Source organism: Hibiscus syriacus, unplaced genomic scaffold (genome assembly GCF_006381635.1).
Source record: "Hibiscus syriacus cultivar Baekdansim isolate YM2019G1 unplaced genomic scaffold, ASM638163v2 tig00112498_pilon, whole genome shotgun sequence".
Taxonomy (NCBI): Eukaryota; Viridiplantae; Streptophyta; class Magnoliopsida; order Malvales; family Malvaceae; genus Hibiscus; species Hibiscus syriacus.
The window spans coordinates 2,193,756-2,211,670 of NW_024063347.1; the positions used below are offsets into that span (position 1 = coordinate 2,193,756).

Genomic DNA, 17,915 nt, shown 5'->3' on the forward strand with positions numbered 1-17,915 from the left:
TTGCTCTTTATTTTAAGTATCTGTATCTAAATATAGGTATGAATATATGATCCTCTAAAGACATGGAAGAACTTTAAGAAAATGAATATTCATGCTGAACACATATCCGCATAGTACACACTTGAATCCGAGTAACATAACCCCAAATAACCCATCATTTGCAGCATCTCTATATAAATTCTGAACACATAAAAATAAGAGACACCAAGAGATGAGCTGCATAGATAGATATCGAGACAAAACTAAGATAATTAAAGATATCATCAGTTCAATACAATCGCAAGGATGATTGACAATTACAGAATCAACACATCAGTACGTCTAAATTCTCACTCCTCATTCTTAAGTTATCTATGTTACTTAGATGTGAGTGTTGGACATAGGTATGTCAAATTTTCTCTACGATTTCCATGTATTTAGAGTGTGGAGAATTATAACCCATCCCATGGTCGAATATGCATCAGATACAGGAGATGGACATGTGTACTTTGATAAAAAGTAAAAGTCCGATCAAAAGATAAGTTCTACACTACCCTACACTCCCATGAATAGGACCAGAACTTCACTGAATACTTGAACCAGATTTTGCATACTGTTAACACTTTCATTAAGCTAACTCCAGAGTGATAAGCAAATTAGGTATATTGAGCTTGAGGCCTGAAGCAAACCAGAAATCATTTCTAATATTGGTTCTGTATGAACAAATGAAAATTCAGGTATATATGCACTTAAGTTTCTTCGATTGCAAAGTGAATTCAGGAACAAAAGCGTATGTTATAGTATATTCTCACAATCTGTCACTTGCAACATATGCAAGTGCATTACATGAAGATAACACTAAATATTTACAACATATAGAAGACCTAAATGATCTCCTTGACAATCAAATGCCAAAACCAAATACGGCATTCAATGACATTGCACTAATATAGCCAAACATCATTCAACAAAACACCAAACGATCTTCAGCTAACTGATAATGAACTGTTTCATACTAAACACATCAGTCCATTACTTCACGTATAATCAATATACTTTATTGGATGAATAAAAGAACGAGCTAGTGAATACCTTAGCAACCTGCAGGCAGCAGCAATCAAAGTGTTAAGAGCAGCAACCCGGGCACCGAATCAAGCCATTTTCATTGCATTCCAAGCAGCTTTTAAGCGACCCTTCGTCTTCATCGAACACTTTCCGACTCCCACTACAATTCCCACAAGGCACAAACCTGACATCCCCACAACAATCACAAACAAGTCCAGGTTGTATCCTTGGGAGATCATCAAGAATCTTAGCCAATTCCCCAACTTCAAACATGCTCTTAATCACTTCAGCACCACCAACATACTTTCCCTTTATAAAAACCTGAGGCAAACTTGGATTGTTCTTTCTCAAAACGCTTTGCAACTCTTTCCTATAAGCTGAATCCATAGAAATATCTCTTTCATCAACCCAAATTCTAAACCCTCTAAATATCATCCTAACAGCGTAACAATCCTCGTAAGTTCTTCTTACCCCTCGTAAACTAGTAAAATAAACAACAATTCGATCTTCAGTTCCAGGTAGTCTTATCGATGGGCTATTGAAGCCCGAAGAAAACGAAGAAGAATACCCAATTGATTTCGCGGGTCTTAAAGCAACTTTTGGAGAATGTTCATTTGAACTGGTTGAAGATTTCGCGGATTCGAATAAATTGCAAAGCCTTTTGACTTTACCTTTAACAGAATCGATTGAACTGTAAATTTTGGAAATGGAAGCTGCTCGATTAAGAGACGATGGGTTGTTGAGAAGAAGATGAACTTTGGAGGCGTCCGATTCAGCTGGGTTTGCTTGCATCGTAAACGAGCGATTAAAGAACATCGACCCCGATGATGGTTTCGCATCGCTGTTTTCCAATTCTGCCATCGACCCAGAATACAAAAACTCACAAATTAACAGGAAATTCAACTTTCTGAAAAGAAAGTGAAAGAAAACTCGGTTTCGTCGATTGAATTGAAGGAAATGAGTTATTTTTGTTGTTTTAGATAGAGAAAGAAACGGAGAGAAAGAGCTTTGCTTTATGTAAACGTAACATCAAAGCAAGAATATTGTTTACCGTCCTTTTCAATAAGTTAATTTCAATTTAATATATTTTACAAATTAAAAATAATAGTTTATAGACTAAATAAAATATCAATTCTCTTTTAGGTCAGCTTAATTTTTCTTTTTCTTTTTTCTCAAACTTGATTGATTAAAATCGAATTTATTGTATAAATAAAATAATATGTTTAATAATTAGTTTATATTATTTAAACTGAAACTGAGAACTTATTACTTTTACTATATTTAAAAGTTGAGGTGATGAAGAAAGAGACAGCGGGCAGGGCACCGACTCACCGCCTTTTTTGAATCGCACGGACGGTTTGGCTTTGTTTCAATTTGGTTGTGAATCAGAATATTTATACTTGTCCAAATATAAATATAATATTATTAAAAAAAACTTAATGCAAAATTAAGTGTACAAATTATGATTCTAAGTATCTAAAGAATTTCATTGAAAATAAATGTTTAACGTTTTTTACGTTACAATTTTAAGTACTTATATTATAATAATTATTAAAAAAAATTCATTATATGACACGTGTTACGTTTATAGAATTTTAATTTTTTTAAACTTCAATTTATCTTAATGTTTTAAAATCGGACCTGACCTCGAACCGGTAAAAGTACTGGTTCACTGGTTCAACCAGGTTCAATAGCGGTTCAACCGGATTTTATATAAAATAATATATTTTTTAAATTTTACATAATATTCAAAGTAATATTAATTTATATATATATATAACACTTTTTTTAAGTTTACAATATTAAAAGGTATAAAAATATTACAAGTTATAACTTATATAAGTTAAAAAACATAAAATCAAGTGAAACAAAATGATTCAAATCAACTACAACATAATATTTAAGGTAAAATATATTAAATAATAAATATAATTATATAACTATAATAAAAAAAAATTTGGAGCTGAAAAAAATCATAACAAACGATGTCGTTTTGTTTAATTTTTTTTTTAAAAACAATCTCACATGGCTAAGAAACATAGAAGAGCATCCCAAAAGTTTAAAGAGTGAAAATATGAGAACAAAACAATCCCACATGGCTAAGAAACATAGAAGAGCATCCCAACTGACTTCTATAAATACTAGAGGCAATTTGACATTCAAAATCATGGAGTCTTTTGGTAAGCATAGAACGAACTATTTTTTCGCTTCAATTGAGCTCGAATTTCAAGCTTTAATCGAGCTTCTAAAATTTTTTGAGTTCGAGTTGAACTTGATAATTTTTAGCTCGTGAGTTTTTGAGTCGAGTTGAGCTTACTTTTAAAGTTTTTGAGTTCGAGTCGAGCTCAGCAGTACTCGAGTTCAACTCGGCTCGTTTAACAAATGACGTCGTTTGATTTAATTTTTTTTAAAAAAAAAGAGAATCGACAGTTCACACCGATTTTGCCGGTTCTAAGCCGGTTCTACCGGTTCTGTGCTAATCCGGTTTTGGGAGTTAACCGGACCGAAAAGGCCACCGGTTTACGGTTCAACCGATTGAACCGATCGGTCCGGTCCGATTTTAATAACACTGATTTATCTAAAATAAATTTATCTAAAATTTATCTAAAATAATAAAATTCTATAAAAATAAACTTCAAATTTATCTAAAAAATCAAAATCCATAATTTTAAACTTCATTTTTTTTAAATAAGGTACTTCGTATTAGGGAAAACAAAGTACACCACCTCAAGAGTCTCGTTAAAAAACCTCTCTAAACCTAAATAGAGAAAAAAAAAACGTCCCTTAAGGTGGAAAGATACATCCGATGCAGGCTTACGCCAAACAATACAAACCCGAAACCGTAACCCTCTCCTACTAACAACAATACAATCGAAACGACACAGGGTACTAACAACTAAAACAACAGAAAATAAACTGTGCAAGCACCATTGAAACAAGATGAAACCGAACTGAAACAAATAATAGAACCAGACCAGGACGAGGAAGAAATAACCAAGACTGGAAACAACAGTGTGCAGCTAAAAACAATCCCAACCTGAATTGATCTCTCCCTCAGGACAACCATCCGTGCCAAGCAACAACAAACCGCAAATAGGCAGCTGAAGGCAGAAACCAACATGAACAACCTCTTCTCGACAGTTGGCTTAAAACCAAGAAACCTCATTCCAAGTTCAGCTCCCATAACTCTACAACGTAGGGCCAACCTGAGAAGAAAATTGATAGACATACATAATAGCAACAGGTAACTCTAGCGCTTACTTTGAACATCCAGAATAGCTCGAGAAAAAATCATGACACCACCCCCCTTCAGCTATACTTCGTAGTCAACCAGTAGGAAAAATTACAGCCTCCGGACAGAGGATGAAATCATGAGCATATGGAATTAGATCCAGCCATAAGTAGTTAGCCCAAACCCCAATCTAAATCAAGGCAGCATTCAAGATCTAATCTACCGAAAAAGAACACCCATTAAATCTTGATTTATTCCTGCACATCCATATTCTCCAAATCAGGCCAAAGAAACCAAGGATCCATAAGTTCCAAAGTTTCCAGCTTATAATCTGAGAGAACCAGACCTCAAGAAAATCTTTAACGTTCCTAGGAAAAATGATATTCAATTTCCACAAGCTACACCAACGCTGCCAAACTTTCCATACTACACCGCAGTGCCACAAAATGTGATTGATTGATTCCGATTCTTGATTGCAGAACGAACAAAGGGGCTGATCATTGCAAATGACTCCTCGTTTTTCAAGCTCAATTATAACCGGCAGCCTATAATGCATGACTTTCCACATAAAAATAGAAACTTTTGGAGGAACATATTTGAACCAAACCTTCTTCCAAATTGGATCGATCATTTTGCCGACACAAGCCAGCTGAGTACAAAAAGAATTGGGGCTGTAACCACCATCCGAAGAACCTGACCAAAACAGTTTATCCGAACCTAGGGCTGGGCTAGCAGCTTTGTTCAGAACCTGCATAAATTTGGACCAAAGAGGCTTTTCCCAATCGAAGAGGACTCTCCTCAAATCTATCCTCCAAACACAAACACCACGAACCCAATACCCAAATTCACTAATCTTACCGAATTTTAGAGAAGCTATACCGAAGATTATAGGAAAGGAGTCTTTGAGAGAAACATACTCAGTCCAGTGATCAAACCAGAATTCAATATAGGGATGGCAAACGGGTGGGTCGGATGCGGATACCCACTCCCCATCCCCATACCAACCTAATATTTTTCAATCCACCACCCGCCCACCACCCATGATGGGTACAAATTTTCAAATCCACACCCGCCCACGCGAGTACATTTTCAAATCCATCCCCACACCCACAACCCACTGGTGACGTACCCGTCTAGACCCGCCTGAAAGCAAACTTAAGTTATATATAAGCAACAAACATAAAAAAAAATGTCCATTAAGAAACATAATAAAATAATCCAAGAATTATTTTAGTTAAGTGTTAATATAGATCTTAAAGTACATAAAACACCATAATAAAAGACATAATTAAAGTTTAGAAACATAAATGACAAACACATAATATTTTTGTTCTTTGACACAACATTCTAAAATTTCAAGCAATGCTTATGACATCTGATACTCGAGTATTACAATCATTATTCTCTATTTCCTCCAATTGAGAGCGCTCCAATTTAAATTCACTACTGCCTACATATATAATAGAAAGTGGGCGGGCGGGTGGATATTTAACTGGGCGGGCTGATGTGGGGCGGATGCGGGACGGGTAATGTCTTAAACCCATTACCCGCCCACTACCCGCGACGGGTATCACTTTCTAAATCCACACCCGCCCACTACCCGCTAAAATTATACCCATCCCCGCCCCAATTGGAGCGGGTGCGGTGCGGAATCCGCGAAACTGTACCTGTTTGCCATCCCTAATTCAATATGTGATCCATCGCCCATAACACATCTCATGTCAGACAATAGACTCACCTCATTAGAACTTACTGGGTTGACAATACTACGCCACACCCAAGAAGACTTGTGCACGTTAACAGATTTGGGGATAAGCGAGTCCTGAACGTAGTTGTACTTAGCTACCACCACCTTTTTCCATAAGCTGTTTTTATCCTCACTAAAACGCCAGATCCATTTGTTGAGCAGGATTCCTACTTTTAACGTCGAAAATACCCAAACCTCCATGAGATTTTGGACCGCAGACATTACCCCATTTAATCCAGTGAATACCTCTTACAGACATAGAATTCCACATAAAATTTACTGCACATTTATTCAACCTCTCGGCTATTGATTTTGGAATGGAAAAGATGGACATATAGTAAATAGGCAAATTAACCAGAACTGACTTAATAAGCGTAAGCCTACCACCAAAAGAGAGAAGTTTACCTTTCCAACTGTCTAGACGAGAAGAAACTTTATCGACAATAGGTTGCCACAGAGACTTAGAGTTCTTTTTATGACCAAGAGGGAGGCCAAGATACGTCGTAGGAAAATCAACCCAACCGTAAAAAATAGAATCAACCGACCTTCTAACTCTCTCCTTTTCCACATTGATCCCGAATATCTTAGTCTTTTGCAAGTTAAGCTTCAAGACGGCCGCCACTTCGAACACTTTGAGAACACGATAGAAATTTTTAATTGACAAATCTGTAGCTTCCGAAAAAATAAGAAGATAATCAACAAATTGAATATAGGACAAAACAACCCTTTCAGAGCCTATTCCTACTCCGGCACACAATCCTATCTCAGTCGCTTTCGAAAGCATGTCACTAAGAGCCTCACCCAAAATATTAAAAAGAAAAGGCGACAACAGACAACAAATTTTAAACTTCATTACCAGCCATCTTCGGTAACCACCGCTGCTGTCGTCCCCGTTGGTAAAAACTAAAAACCGATCATTGCACCTAAGCCTGCAACTAGTGTTGAAAGTTCACCTAGAATAAAGGTGGCCTCGGGGTTGAAGAAGAGGAGGCGTTGATTAAGCAATGTGAGTCGTGTTCTGCGATTAACTCGGAGATTGAGAAAGGTGGGTGTGGTTTAGAAGGGAGCCTAAAAGATGTATTGGTTGAAATTTCCAATTTGGATGATATAAGCATTGCAATAGAAAATTCGGGAGAGGAGAGGATCGTAATTGCTGAAGATGTGGCTCATCTGTAACAACACCAGCTGCTACACAATTTCTGGAATTACCAACTGCCCCAAAATTTGGTCTCTTATTCCCAGTTTCAATAAAATCAACTAAAGGAGATGACAACTAGGTAAAATTATGAAACTCTTCCTTCTTGGATGCTACATATTCACCTTCACTTCCATTTAGATTTCGACAGATTACACGCCGCAAACGGCGGCGACACTAATGGGTGGGTGATTTGTTGACAATAATGGGCAGCAACAGCGATGACAGGCAAGTTTGTAATTAAGGATTTTAGGATTTTAATTTTTTTTTGATGATTTTAGATAAATTTGAGATTTATTTATAGATATATATGTTTTTTTTAGAAAAAATAAAAAATTTAAAACTTTATAAATGTGAGATAATAAATTTTTTTAATGGTCATTAAAGCATAAACACTTAAAATTGTAATGTCAAGAACATTAGACATCTACTTTGACCAATTTTTTTAAGGGCCTAAAGTTAACTTTAGATATACTTTGGACACTTGTTTATGATTAAGCCAAACAATTAATATAATAATTTTTTTTATTAAAATGTTGGTAATATATATTTCAGTTTTTTTAGAGAAAAATATAAATGAAAAAATTAAAGAAAATATTGTATATTAAAATTTATTGAAGTATCTTCGACAAATTTTATAGTATAAGAAAATTCATCGTGTGCTTCTTACGAATTTAAGTGAAAAATATTTTTTATAGAACTGTCTGGATGAGTTCTATTATTTATATATTTATTTATTTATAACAATACAGAGAGCAAAATCGTCAAATAGACAAATTGAATTCTAATTCAAAATTCTTTTATAAGAAAACTACAATAATAACCACTTAATTATTGGATGATACCATAAGTTTCTTGTCATTGAACCCTAATGAAGGAATGACACGACAATTAACAAAAATTGATAAAATTTTGACATTCAATCTCTTCTATTTTTGTATTATATTAATTTAAAATTAAAATTAAATTGAATTTAATCTTTGGACAAACTTAAATTTTTGTTTAGATTGTCATTTTCCTTTTTTTTTAAAAGGAAGAATACATATAAAATTAGACGAAAATAAAGGTCTCATTAAAAAAAACTCCCCAAATATAAACGGAGAAAAAAGAGTGCAAACATTAAAAGTTAGCCAAAGTATCGACCGTACAGATAAAAATTGAACAATATATCCAACAAACACAAACAGACCAGCTAAGGAAACGAATGAAAGGGCAAAGCAGAACAGAAAGATCCACTGAAGCATCAAGACGACGAAGGACCAAGAGCACAACACTCCAATCAACAATCTGCAGTGAATCAGCAACCAAAGGCACGGCAGGGTTGGAATGGGCGAGCTAAGCAATCCACTCTTCGCGAACACAAAGAGCCTTGCTGTGAAGACAAACCAGCTATGGGACGAATCCAGAACATTAAAGCTTAAAATGGCTTTGAATGACAGACTGCAGAAACTAAAAACCAGTCCTCCAAAAGCAAAAACTGAAAGCTAAGTGAGATCAATCAGACGAAATTTACCTCCAAATACAAAGATGGAACCAAGACATCTGTCTTCAACATAGATTCCAGAAATTTAAAACACAAACCCCAAACATTCAACTGGATTCCAGGACGCTCCAAATACAAAGAAGGATCCATGACATCGATCTTCAACATAGAAGTCGGCATTAAAAAACACAAACCCCAAACATTCAGCTGGATTCCATGACGCTCTACCAACAGCAATGTTCAGCAACAAACAACTTGATCAAAAAATTAGTAGGGCAGCAAATGAAACAGGGAAATAGCACAGATGAAACAAAGCAACCCAACATTATCTCACCAATTTCTCAAAAGCAGACCCACCACACTCGAGAATAAAGTTTGTTAAACGGATATCAAAACTGTTAAACGGATTGCTTGCTCAAAGAGTTGGTCAACACTGTAAGGTTTGTTATTGTATAAGGCACTATTTCTGCAGATCCAGATACTCCAAATTGTCGCAAAAAAGGCCATTCTCCAAGCAGGTTTAAGAGCCTTCGCAATTGGTAGACAATCCCAAACCATGAGAAGGTTTCTCACATTGCTGGGGCAAACGAAGAAACAGCTCCATAAGGAGCACCATCTTTGCCAGATATTCCAAGCCACATTGTATTGGCAGAACAAGTGTTCTAAGGTTTCTTGTTGTTCCTTACACAAAACATATAAGAAAGGTTCCAAGTTCGGTATTCCCCTCTTGGGTAGTTCCACCAGAACCGGGATGCGATTGTGTATAACTTTCCAAAGGAAAGCCTCAACCTTGGGGGGAGCAAGTCTAGCCCAAACCAGAAGCCAAATACTGTCCTTTTCAAGATCAATAGCAGCTGCGTTTTCACAAAAACTTTTTGGGAGTATTTTCCGTCAGAAGAACAAGCCCAAGATAAACTATCAGCAGAAAAGCCTCTACCAATAGCTCTATTGATGGTGCTCCAAAATTCATCCCAAATGCCTAATTCCCAGTCGAAGAGAATTCTTCTAACTTCAATCGTCCAAGACCAGCAACCATTGACCAAAGCACCAAAATCACTGACCTTGCCTGACTTTTTTATGGCAATCGAAAAGATGCGCGGAAAGGCTAATTTAAGAGACGAAACAGCAGTCCAATGGTCATTCCAAAAGTCCACAGACCTTCCATCACCAACAGCACGTCTGAGATTCATAGTGAGGAAATCATCATTAGAGGACAGAGGTTGGAAATATTTCTCCATATCCACGAAGAATGCCTTGGGGGGACAGGCCTAGGAATTAAAGAAGAGCTCTCAAAACCATATTTAGCTTCAACAACTCTCCTCCACAAGCAGTCTGATTCTGATCCATACCTATACATCCACTTGATGAGGAGAGAACTGTTTTTGAGTCTTAAATGAATAAATAAAAACCCAAACCGCCATTAGACCTTGGGACACAAATTTTATCCCATTTTACCCAATGAATTAGCATGGCTGGACGAGAAAGGAAGTAAACCGACAGGTTGTATAAAACAGATTTTATTAACGTTAGACGACCTCCAAACGAGAGCAGTTTCACTTTCCAGTCCATAGATTGTAAATTGAACTAGTTAGATTTTGATCCGGACCTAAAGGTCAAAATTAAACAAATTTGATATCCGCGATAAATAAATAATATTTAAACACAACTTTAATATTTCAAAATATTACTAAACCTTTTTCTAAATCTCTCATTTCTCTCTAAAATTGTCTAAATAATTTTAGATGGATCTTGAATTCTTAAAAGAATTCTCGTTTTTCCACCAACATCATTCTTTGTCTTAAAAATAGTATTTAAAATGACGCACACAAATCTTTTATGTGACATTGCACTTGTTAATTATTTAAATTGTTGAGAGGTTCAGTACAAGTATTTTGTTACTGGATTGGAATTCCAAGATAAAATAATATTTTATTGCTTCTTGGTCCAATATATCATACATACATACATAAAAAAAAATATACATGTTGGGGAAAACGGGTTATTTCCCACACGAACGTAGTTTTAAAATTGACCTAAAATGTCAAGATTAAAACCACCAAAGGTTGCACAGCGGATAAACTTGTCAAACTATTGAATATTGAAACACAATGGAAAAGAACCGAATAAAAAACAATAAAGGAGAGAACACACCAAATTTACGAGGTTCGACGAGAATATTGTCTACTCCTCGGGCACCATACCGGATGATAACTTCACTATATCGCCAATATTACAACAAATGGAATTCTTTGGAATTCCCAAAGTGGGAGAATGAAGAATACAAGAGGAAGAGAGAACTTGTTTTTGGAATGATTTCTAATGGAAATACTTAGGCCTATTTATAGTTGAGTTTCAAGAACAATATGTTCAAAGTTTGGCCACCTACCAAAGAATTTTCCAATGTGTACAAGTTAGCCACCAAATATGAAATTCACATGTTCAAAGTTTGACCACCAACCAAGATGAAATTTCCAATAAGTTGGCCACCAACCAAGATGAAATTTCCAACTTGTCAACTTATTTTATAGACAAATCTAACAAATCTCCACCTTGGCTTGAAATTACCAAGCCTACTCAACTTCTTCAACTCCCCAAATTTGTAGTGCCTCTAATTGCGCTCACAAGCGCCACACACCCGAAGGTGTTCATACTTTCAGGATGTTAATCAAGTTCAAACAATGATTGAACTTGATTACTGTTACCACCTTGGTCATCATATCTGCAGGATTTTCTGATGTCGCAATTTTCTGAAGTAGAATCTTTCATTCTTCAAAGATCTCTCGCACAAAGTGATACCTCACGTCGATATGCTTAGTCCTTGAATGGTAGACTTGATTTTTCGCTAAGTGAATAGCGCTCTGACTGTCACAATATAGACTAATGTGACTTTGAACAACTCCCAAGTCTTCATCAACCCGTTAAGCCAAATTGCTTCATTTACAGCCTCTGAAACTGTCATGTATTCTGCCTCTGTAGTAGACAAGGCCACCGTAGATTGCAATATAGACTTCCAACTTACTAGGGCTTTAGCAAGAGTAAACAAATACCCAGTAGTTGATCGACGCTTATCCAAATCACCAGCATAATCGGAATCAACATATCTAATCATATACTGACCAAGTGCTTCATCCTGTTCAAAAACTAAACCAACATCCACGGTTTGTTGGAGATACCGTAGAATCCATTTCACAGCTTGCCAATGTCCTTCTCCAGGATCATGCATGTACCTGCTCACAACTCCAACTGCTTGTGAAATGTCAGGACGCGTACACACCATTGCATACATCAAGCTCCCAACTGCATTAGCATATGGAACTTTTTCCATATACACTCGTTCTTCGTTAGTTTTAGGAGATAATTGAGAACTAAGTTTCAAATGAGAAGCCAATGGGATACTTACATGTTTGGTATTTTCATTCATGCCAAAACATTGTAATACCTTTCTCAGATACTACTTCTGTGTTAAACAAAGCTTCCCTCTCTGTCTATCTCTGCTTATCTCTATACCAAGAATCTTCTTGGCCTCACCTAGATCTTTCATCTCAAACTCTTGATTCAACTGAGCCTTTAATTTGTCTATCTTCTTTTGACTCTTCGAAGCGATCAACATATCGTCAACGTACAAGAGAAGATAAATGAAAGATTCATCTTTGAGCTTTTGCAAATACACACAATGATCATATTTGCTTCTAGTATACTTTTGCCTCCTCATAAAGCTATCAAATCGCTTGTACCACTGCCTCGGAGATTGCTTCAATCCATATAGCGATTTGTTCAGCTTACAAACCCATTTCTCACAATCACCATCTTTGTATCCTTCTGGCTGTGTCATATAGATCTCCTCTTCTAAATCACCGTGCAAGAAAGCCGTCTTTACATCAAGTTGAGCTAGCTCCAAATTCAACTGTGCTACCAAGGCCAACAATATTCTAATGGAGGAATGCTTTACAACAGGGGAAAATACTTCATTGTAGTCGATTCCCTCCTTTTGAGCGTAGCCTTTAGCTACCAACCGTGCCTTGTAGCGAACATCTTTCTTGTTATGAGATCTATCTTTCTTTACAAATACCCACTTGCATCCAATGGCTCTTTTACCTTTTGGTAATTGTGCCAGTTTCCAAGTGTCGTTCTTTTGGAGAGATTGCATTTTTTCATCCATGACACTTTTCCACTTATCACTTTCCAAGCTTTGTATTGCTTCTTTGTAAGTGATAGGGATATCATCATCAACAACTAGAAGAGCATAGGCCACCATATCAACAAATCGAGCAGGTCTACGAATTTCTCTCCTTGGCCTTGTAACTGCAAGTGTTTCTGGTGTCTCCAATGGTTCTTGGGTTTGAACCTCTTCATCTTCTGATTCTTCTATTGGAGTTGAAGAATCAGCTGCATCAACTTCTGGGATCATCATCTGCTGAAACTCCACCTGTTTTGGAGTATGCTCCACCTACTGCGGAGTACTACTTGTCTGGACAGCTTCACTTGTTACCTTCTTTACTAGGGCAGATTCATCAAAGGTAACATCTATGCTACAAATTATCTTCTTGGTGTCTAAACACCAAAGGCAGAATCCCTTCACTCCATGGGTGATTCCCATAAAGAGAGCCTTCTTTGCTCTCGGATCAAGCTTGGATTCCTCCAATGGTGTTTTTCCTCTTATCGCTGATGACGGCAAACGATTAATGAGATGGCCAGCATATATCACAGCCTCAGCCCAAAATGCCTTGCCTAACCCAGCATTATACAACATACATCAAACTTTCTCCAATAGTGTTCGATTCATACGCTCTGCCACCCCATTCTGTTGTGGTGTATGTCTAACAATGAAGTGTCGAACAATACCATACTCATGGAAAACGTCAAAGAATGGGTCACTTTTATATTCCCCTCCATTGTCCATCCTAAGACGTTTGATCTTTCTACCAGTCTGGTTCTCGATCATATTTTTCCATTTCAGGAAAATTTGAAGCACTTCATCTTTAGACTTCATCGGATACACCCAAACTCTTCTAGAAAAGTCATCTACAAAAGTTACAAAATAATGGTTTCCTCCCAAAGGCGATGTCTTTGAAGGACTCCATACATCTGAGTGAATATAATCTACAATACCTTTTGTATTATGTATAGTGGTGCCAAACTTCAATCTCTTCTGCTTTCCCAGAACATAATGCTCGCAAAAGTTCAATTTGCAAGCCTTTGCACCTTTCAATAATCCTTTATTTGCCAGAATTTGCAAGGATTTCTCTCCAGCATGTCCCAACCGCATATGCCACAACTGGGTTGCGTCCAAATCATCACCTCCGGAAGCTGCTGTAACTGCTCCAATAATTGTACTACCTTGGTAGTAATACAAATTATTTTTCCTGATGCCCTTCATCATCACAAGTGCGCCATATGTGACTTTTAAAACTCCATCTCTCATAGTGACTACTGAGCCTTTGGATTCTAAGGCTCCCAACGAGATGAGATTTTTCTTCAAACTGGGCACGTATCGGACATCTGTCAGAACTCTGGTTGATCCATCTTGATTCTTCAATCGAATTGAACATATCCCAACAGTTTTAAAGGCATTGTCATTACCCATATAAACAACTCCTGCATTTAGTTCCACTAAATCGGAGAACCACTCCCGATTAGGGGACATATGATAGGTGCAACCCGAATCTAATATCCACTCATCGAAATGGAATGTTGTTGATGAAGCAACCAATGATATGTCAGAGTCATGTGCATCATGCTCTTCAACACATGCATCTGGAGCAACTTTTCCTTTCTTCTTCAGCTTCGGACAATTTTCTTCCAATGGCTTTTCTCATGACAAAAGACGCATTCATCTTTTCCCAGTCTGGACATCGACTTTGATCTCCCTCTCCACTTTGGCTTTTGACTTTTCGAGCGACCTCTTGCCACCATGGCCTCTGCTGCTTCGTACTTGCTCTCCTTTTTAGTTTTCTTCTTGAGTTCATAACTATACAAAGCAACAGTTACATCTTTAAGGGTAACATTATCCTTACCATGAAGTAACGTTGTCTCAAGGTGCTCAAATTCATCTAGAAGAGATGACAACAACATCAAAGCCAAATCTTCATCTTTGAAGGTTTCATCCATGCCCAATAAGTCTTCCACTAGCTCATTGAACGCAGTGATGTGTTCATTCATACTGGTGCCTGGTTGATAATCAAATCTGAACAATCTTTTCTTCACGTGGAGACGATTCTGAGAGCTTTTCTTCAGGAATTTTTCCTCCAAAGCTTTCCACATCTTACTTGCAGAAGTCTCGTTCATGTAGCCATACTTATGCTCCCTGGAAAGACAAGATCGAATCGTGCTGCACGCCAAACGATTGATTGTTCCCCATTCTTTCTCCTCCATATATTCGGGTTTTTCTTCCTCAATGGCGATGTCTAGACCTTGTTGGAATAAAGCGTCTAACACCTCGCCTTGACACATGCCAAAATGACCGGATCTATCGAACAACTCCACCGAGAAATTTGCATTTGACATCACCCTCCTCACCGGTCCAGATGAAGAGCTTGATGTCTCAACTGATCCGTATTTTGGCATTTTAATTCTAACGAACAATATTCAATATCACGAACTGTATCTTTTCAGCAACGGAACCACCAGGATAACCTCAACCGAAGCTCTGATGCCAATTATTGGGGAAAACGGGTTATTTCCCACTCGAACGTAGTTTTAAAATTGACCTAAAATGTCAAGATTAAAACCACCAAAGGTTACACAGCGGATAAACCTGTCAAACTATTGAATATTGAAACACAATGGAAAAGAACCGAATAAAAAACAATAAAGGAGAGAACACACCAAATTTACGAGGTTCGACGAGAATATTGTCTACTCCTCGGGCACCACACCGGATGATAACTTCACTATATCGCCAATATTACAACAAATGGAATTCTTTGGAATTCCCAAAGTGGGAGAATGAAGAATACAAGATGAAGAGAGAACTTGTTTTTGGGATGATTTCTAATGGAAATACTTAGGCCTATTTATAGTTGAGTTTCAAGAACAATATGTTCAAAGTTTGGCCACCTACCAAAGAATTTTCCAATGTGTACAAGTTAGCCACCAAATATGAAATTTACATGTTCAAAGTTTGGCCACCAACCAAGATGAAATTTTCAACTTGTCAACTTATTTTCTAGACAAATCTAACAATGCATGCTTCCGTAAGCATCCTTCAGAAGTATAATCAAGGTTTGTTATTGTCCGCAGAAAATGAAATATAACGTCGAAAAACTTAGTGGAATAAAAGATAAAATAATATGGGATATTTAAGAGAGAGGATGAAAAGAGACAACTCTTATTATTATTGCATAAACTCTTATTATAATAATTGCAAGGGTAGTTTGTATGAGGTTAGCCGATAGTGGGGATGTTGGCTACATTGCCATTGGCGTCAACGGAAACATAAACACGATTTCAGCAAAAAATAGGCAATCCAACTCTTCCAGGTGATAGTATGACAACAGTCACTTGTGAGTTTTCTCTTTGGATTGTAGCCTGTGCTTCTGCTTGTTTCTTCCCGACCAGTTCAGGCCACCTGGCCTTATGTCCTGCAAGCCAACCACATTCATTTAACCAAAATCTAAATCATGAAAACGATGGAAGAACAGTGCAAGTCCCACTTACGCATTTGAATGTGTAAATTAATTTTATGTTAAAGAATCAATCTGGATATCGTAGAAGCCATTTTTAGAAATGTAAATTAATTTTAAATTCAAATGTAAATATGAAGCTTTATATCGCTTAACAATTAATGTAGTCTCTGCATTTGAATCTTTTATGTTAAGAATCAATCTGGATATCGTAGAAGCCATTTTTAGAAATAAACAAGTAAAGAAGAAGTAAATACCATGTTTAATTAAAATACTCTGCAACATTTGTTAATTTTTTTAATGAGATTAACACAGTACATTACATTAAATTATAAGAATTGTCAATTGTCAAAGATAATACACAACGGCATTCAAAGTTAATAACATATTTTGCGCTCGAGCTAGTCAAAATAATCATTTTTATATTTAAAAATGTAAAAATGTGATTAGGGGCACAACTTATTTCAAATATATTTAAAATTTACTCTACCAAAGTTATATTTCAAATCTATTGAATTAAATTATAACGATTTAATTATTTCGAATTCATTTTTCAATTGTCAAAGATAATTCAGGACTACATGAAAGGTTAATAACATATTTTGTTCATGAACTAGACAAAATAATCATTTTAATATTTAATTTTTTTAATCTTTTGGTTTTAAATTTTAATTTTTTTTGCTAAATATAATTAATTAACGGGAAAATGATACACTTGTTAAGCTGACATCATCTATCTTATTTTTTTCATCGGTACAAATGTTAAAAATAAATTAAAATTTTGAAAAAATATAAAAAAGTATAATTAAATTATGAAAAGAATATTGATTTTTAAAAGAGTTTGAAGACAAAAAAGAATGTGATTAGGGGCACAAATTATGGTATAATATTTAAATATATGTCGAAACCCTTGATTCATAAGGAAATAAATATATTGATTTCCACAAATTAGTATGTTTCTATAAATAAGCATAGGGAAGATTGCACTATAATTAAGAGATGAAAATGGTGAATAAAATGAAAAAACAAGAATATAATAAAGGAGAAAAAAAATGTCTGGTTGGCCACGTTATCCACCATGCGTAAGCGGGACTTGCACTGATATTTTGTGTTGTGCTCAAGGTACCTCCTTTCACTCTTCACCCATCTTTTTCATGATCTAGATTTTGGTTAAATGAATGTGGGTGGCTTGCAGGACATAAGGCTAGGTGGCCTGAACTGGTCGGGAAGAAACAAGCAGAAGCACAAGCTACTATCCAAAGGGAAAACTCACAAGTAACGGTTGTGATTCTATCACCAGGAAGAGTTGGATAACCTAATTTTTGCTGCAATCGTGTTTATGTTGCCGTTGACGCCAATGGCAATGTAGCCAATATCCCCACTATCGGCTAACCTCAAACAAACTACCCATGCAATTATTATAATAACAGTTTATGCAATAATAATAAGAGTGCTCTTTTTTCGTCCTCCTTGTCAAATAAAATTTTTCGACGTTATATTTCATTTTTTGCGGACAATAACAAACTTTGATTATGCTTCTTAAGGATGCTTATGGAGGCATGCCTTTTTTATGTACGTATGTATGATATATT

At 36.2% G+C, this 17,915-nt stretch overlaps 1 protein-coding gene across 4 annotated transcripts; it reads right to left on the bottom strand.

The window, feature by feature from the left end:
• Positions 1–161: 161 nt before the first annotated feature.
• On the bottom strand, positions 162–13,459 carry LOC120180714 (uncharacterized protein At5g39865-like). 4 transcript variants are annotated; one of them, XM_039186008.1, is made up of 2 exons: positions 1,072–2,014; positions 162–180 (listed from the first exon to the last, which is right to left on the bottom strand). In XM_039186008.1, exon 1 carries the CDS (start codon positions 1,903–1,905, stop codon positions 1,105–1,107), a length of 801 nt encoding a protein of 266 aa, XP_039041939.1. In that variant the 5' UTR covers positions 1,906–2,014; the 3' UTR covers positions 162–180; positions 1,072–1,104. The 4 variants fall into 4 exon arrangements, with proteins under 4 accessions (XP_039041939.1, XP_039041938.1, XP_039041940.1 ...); XM_039186007.1 differs by lacking the exon at positions 162–180 and adding an exon at positions 197–216; XM_039186009.1 differs by lacking the exon at positions 162–180 and adding an exon at positions 781–973.
• Between the last annotated feature and the right edge of the window lie 4,456 nt (positions 13,460–17,915).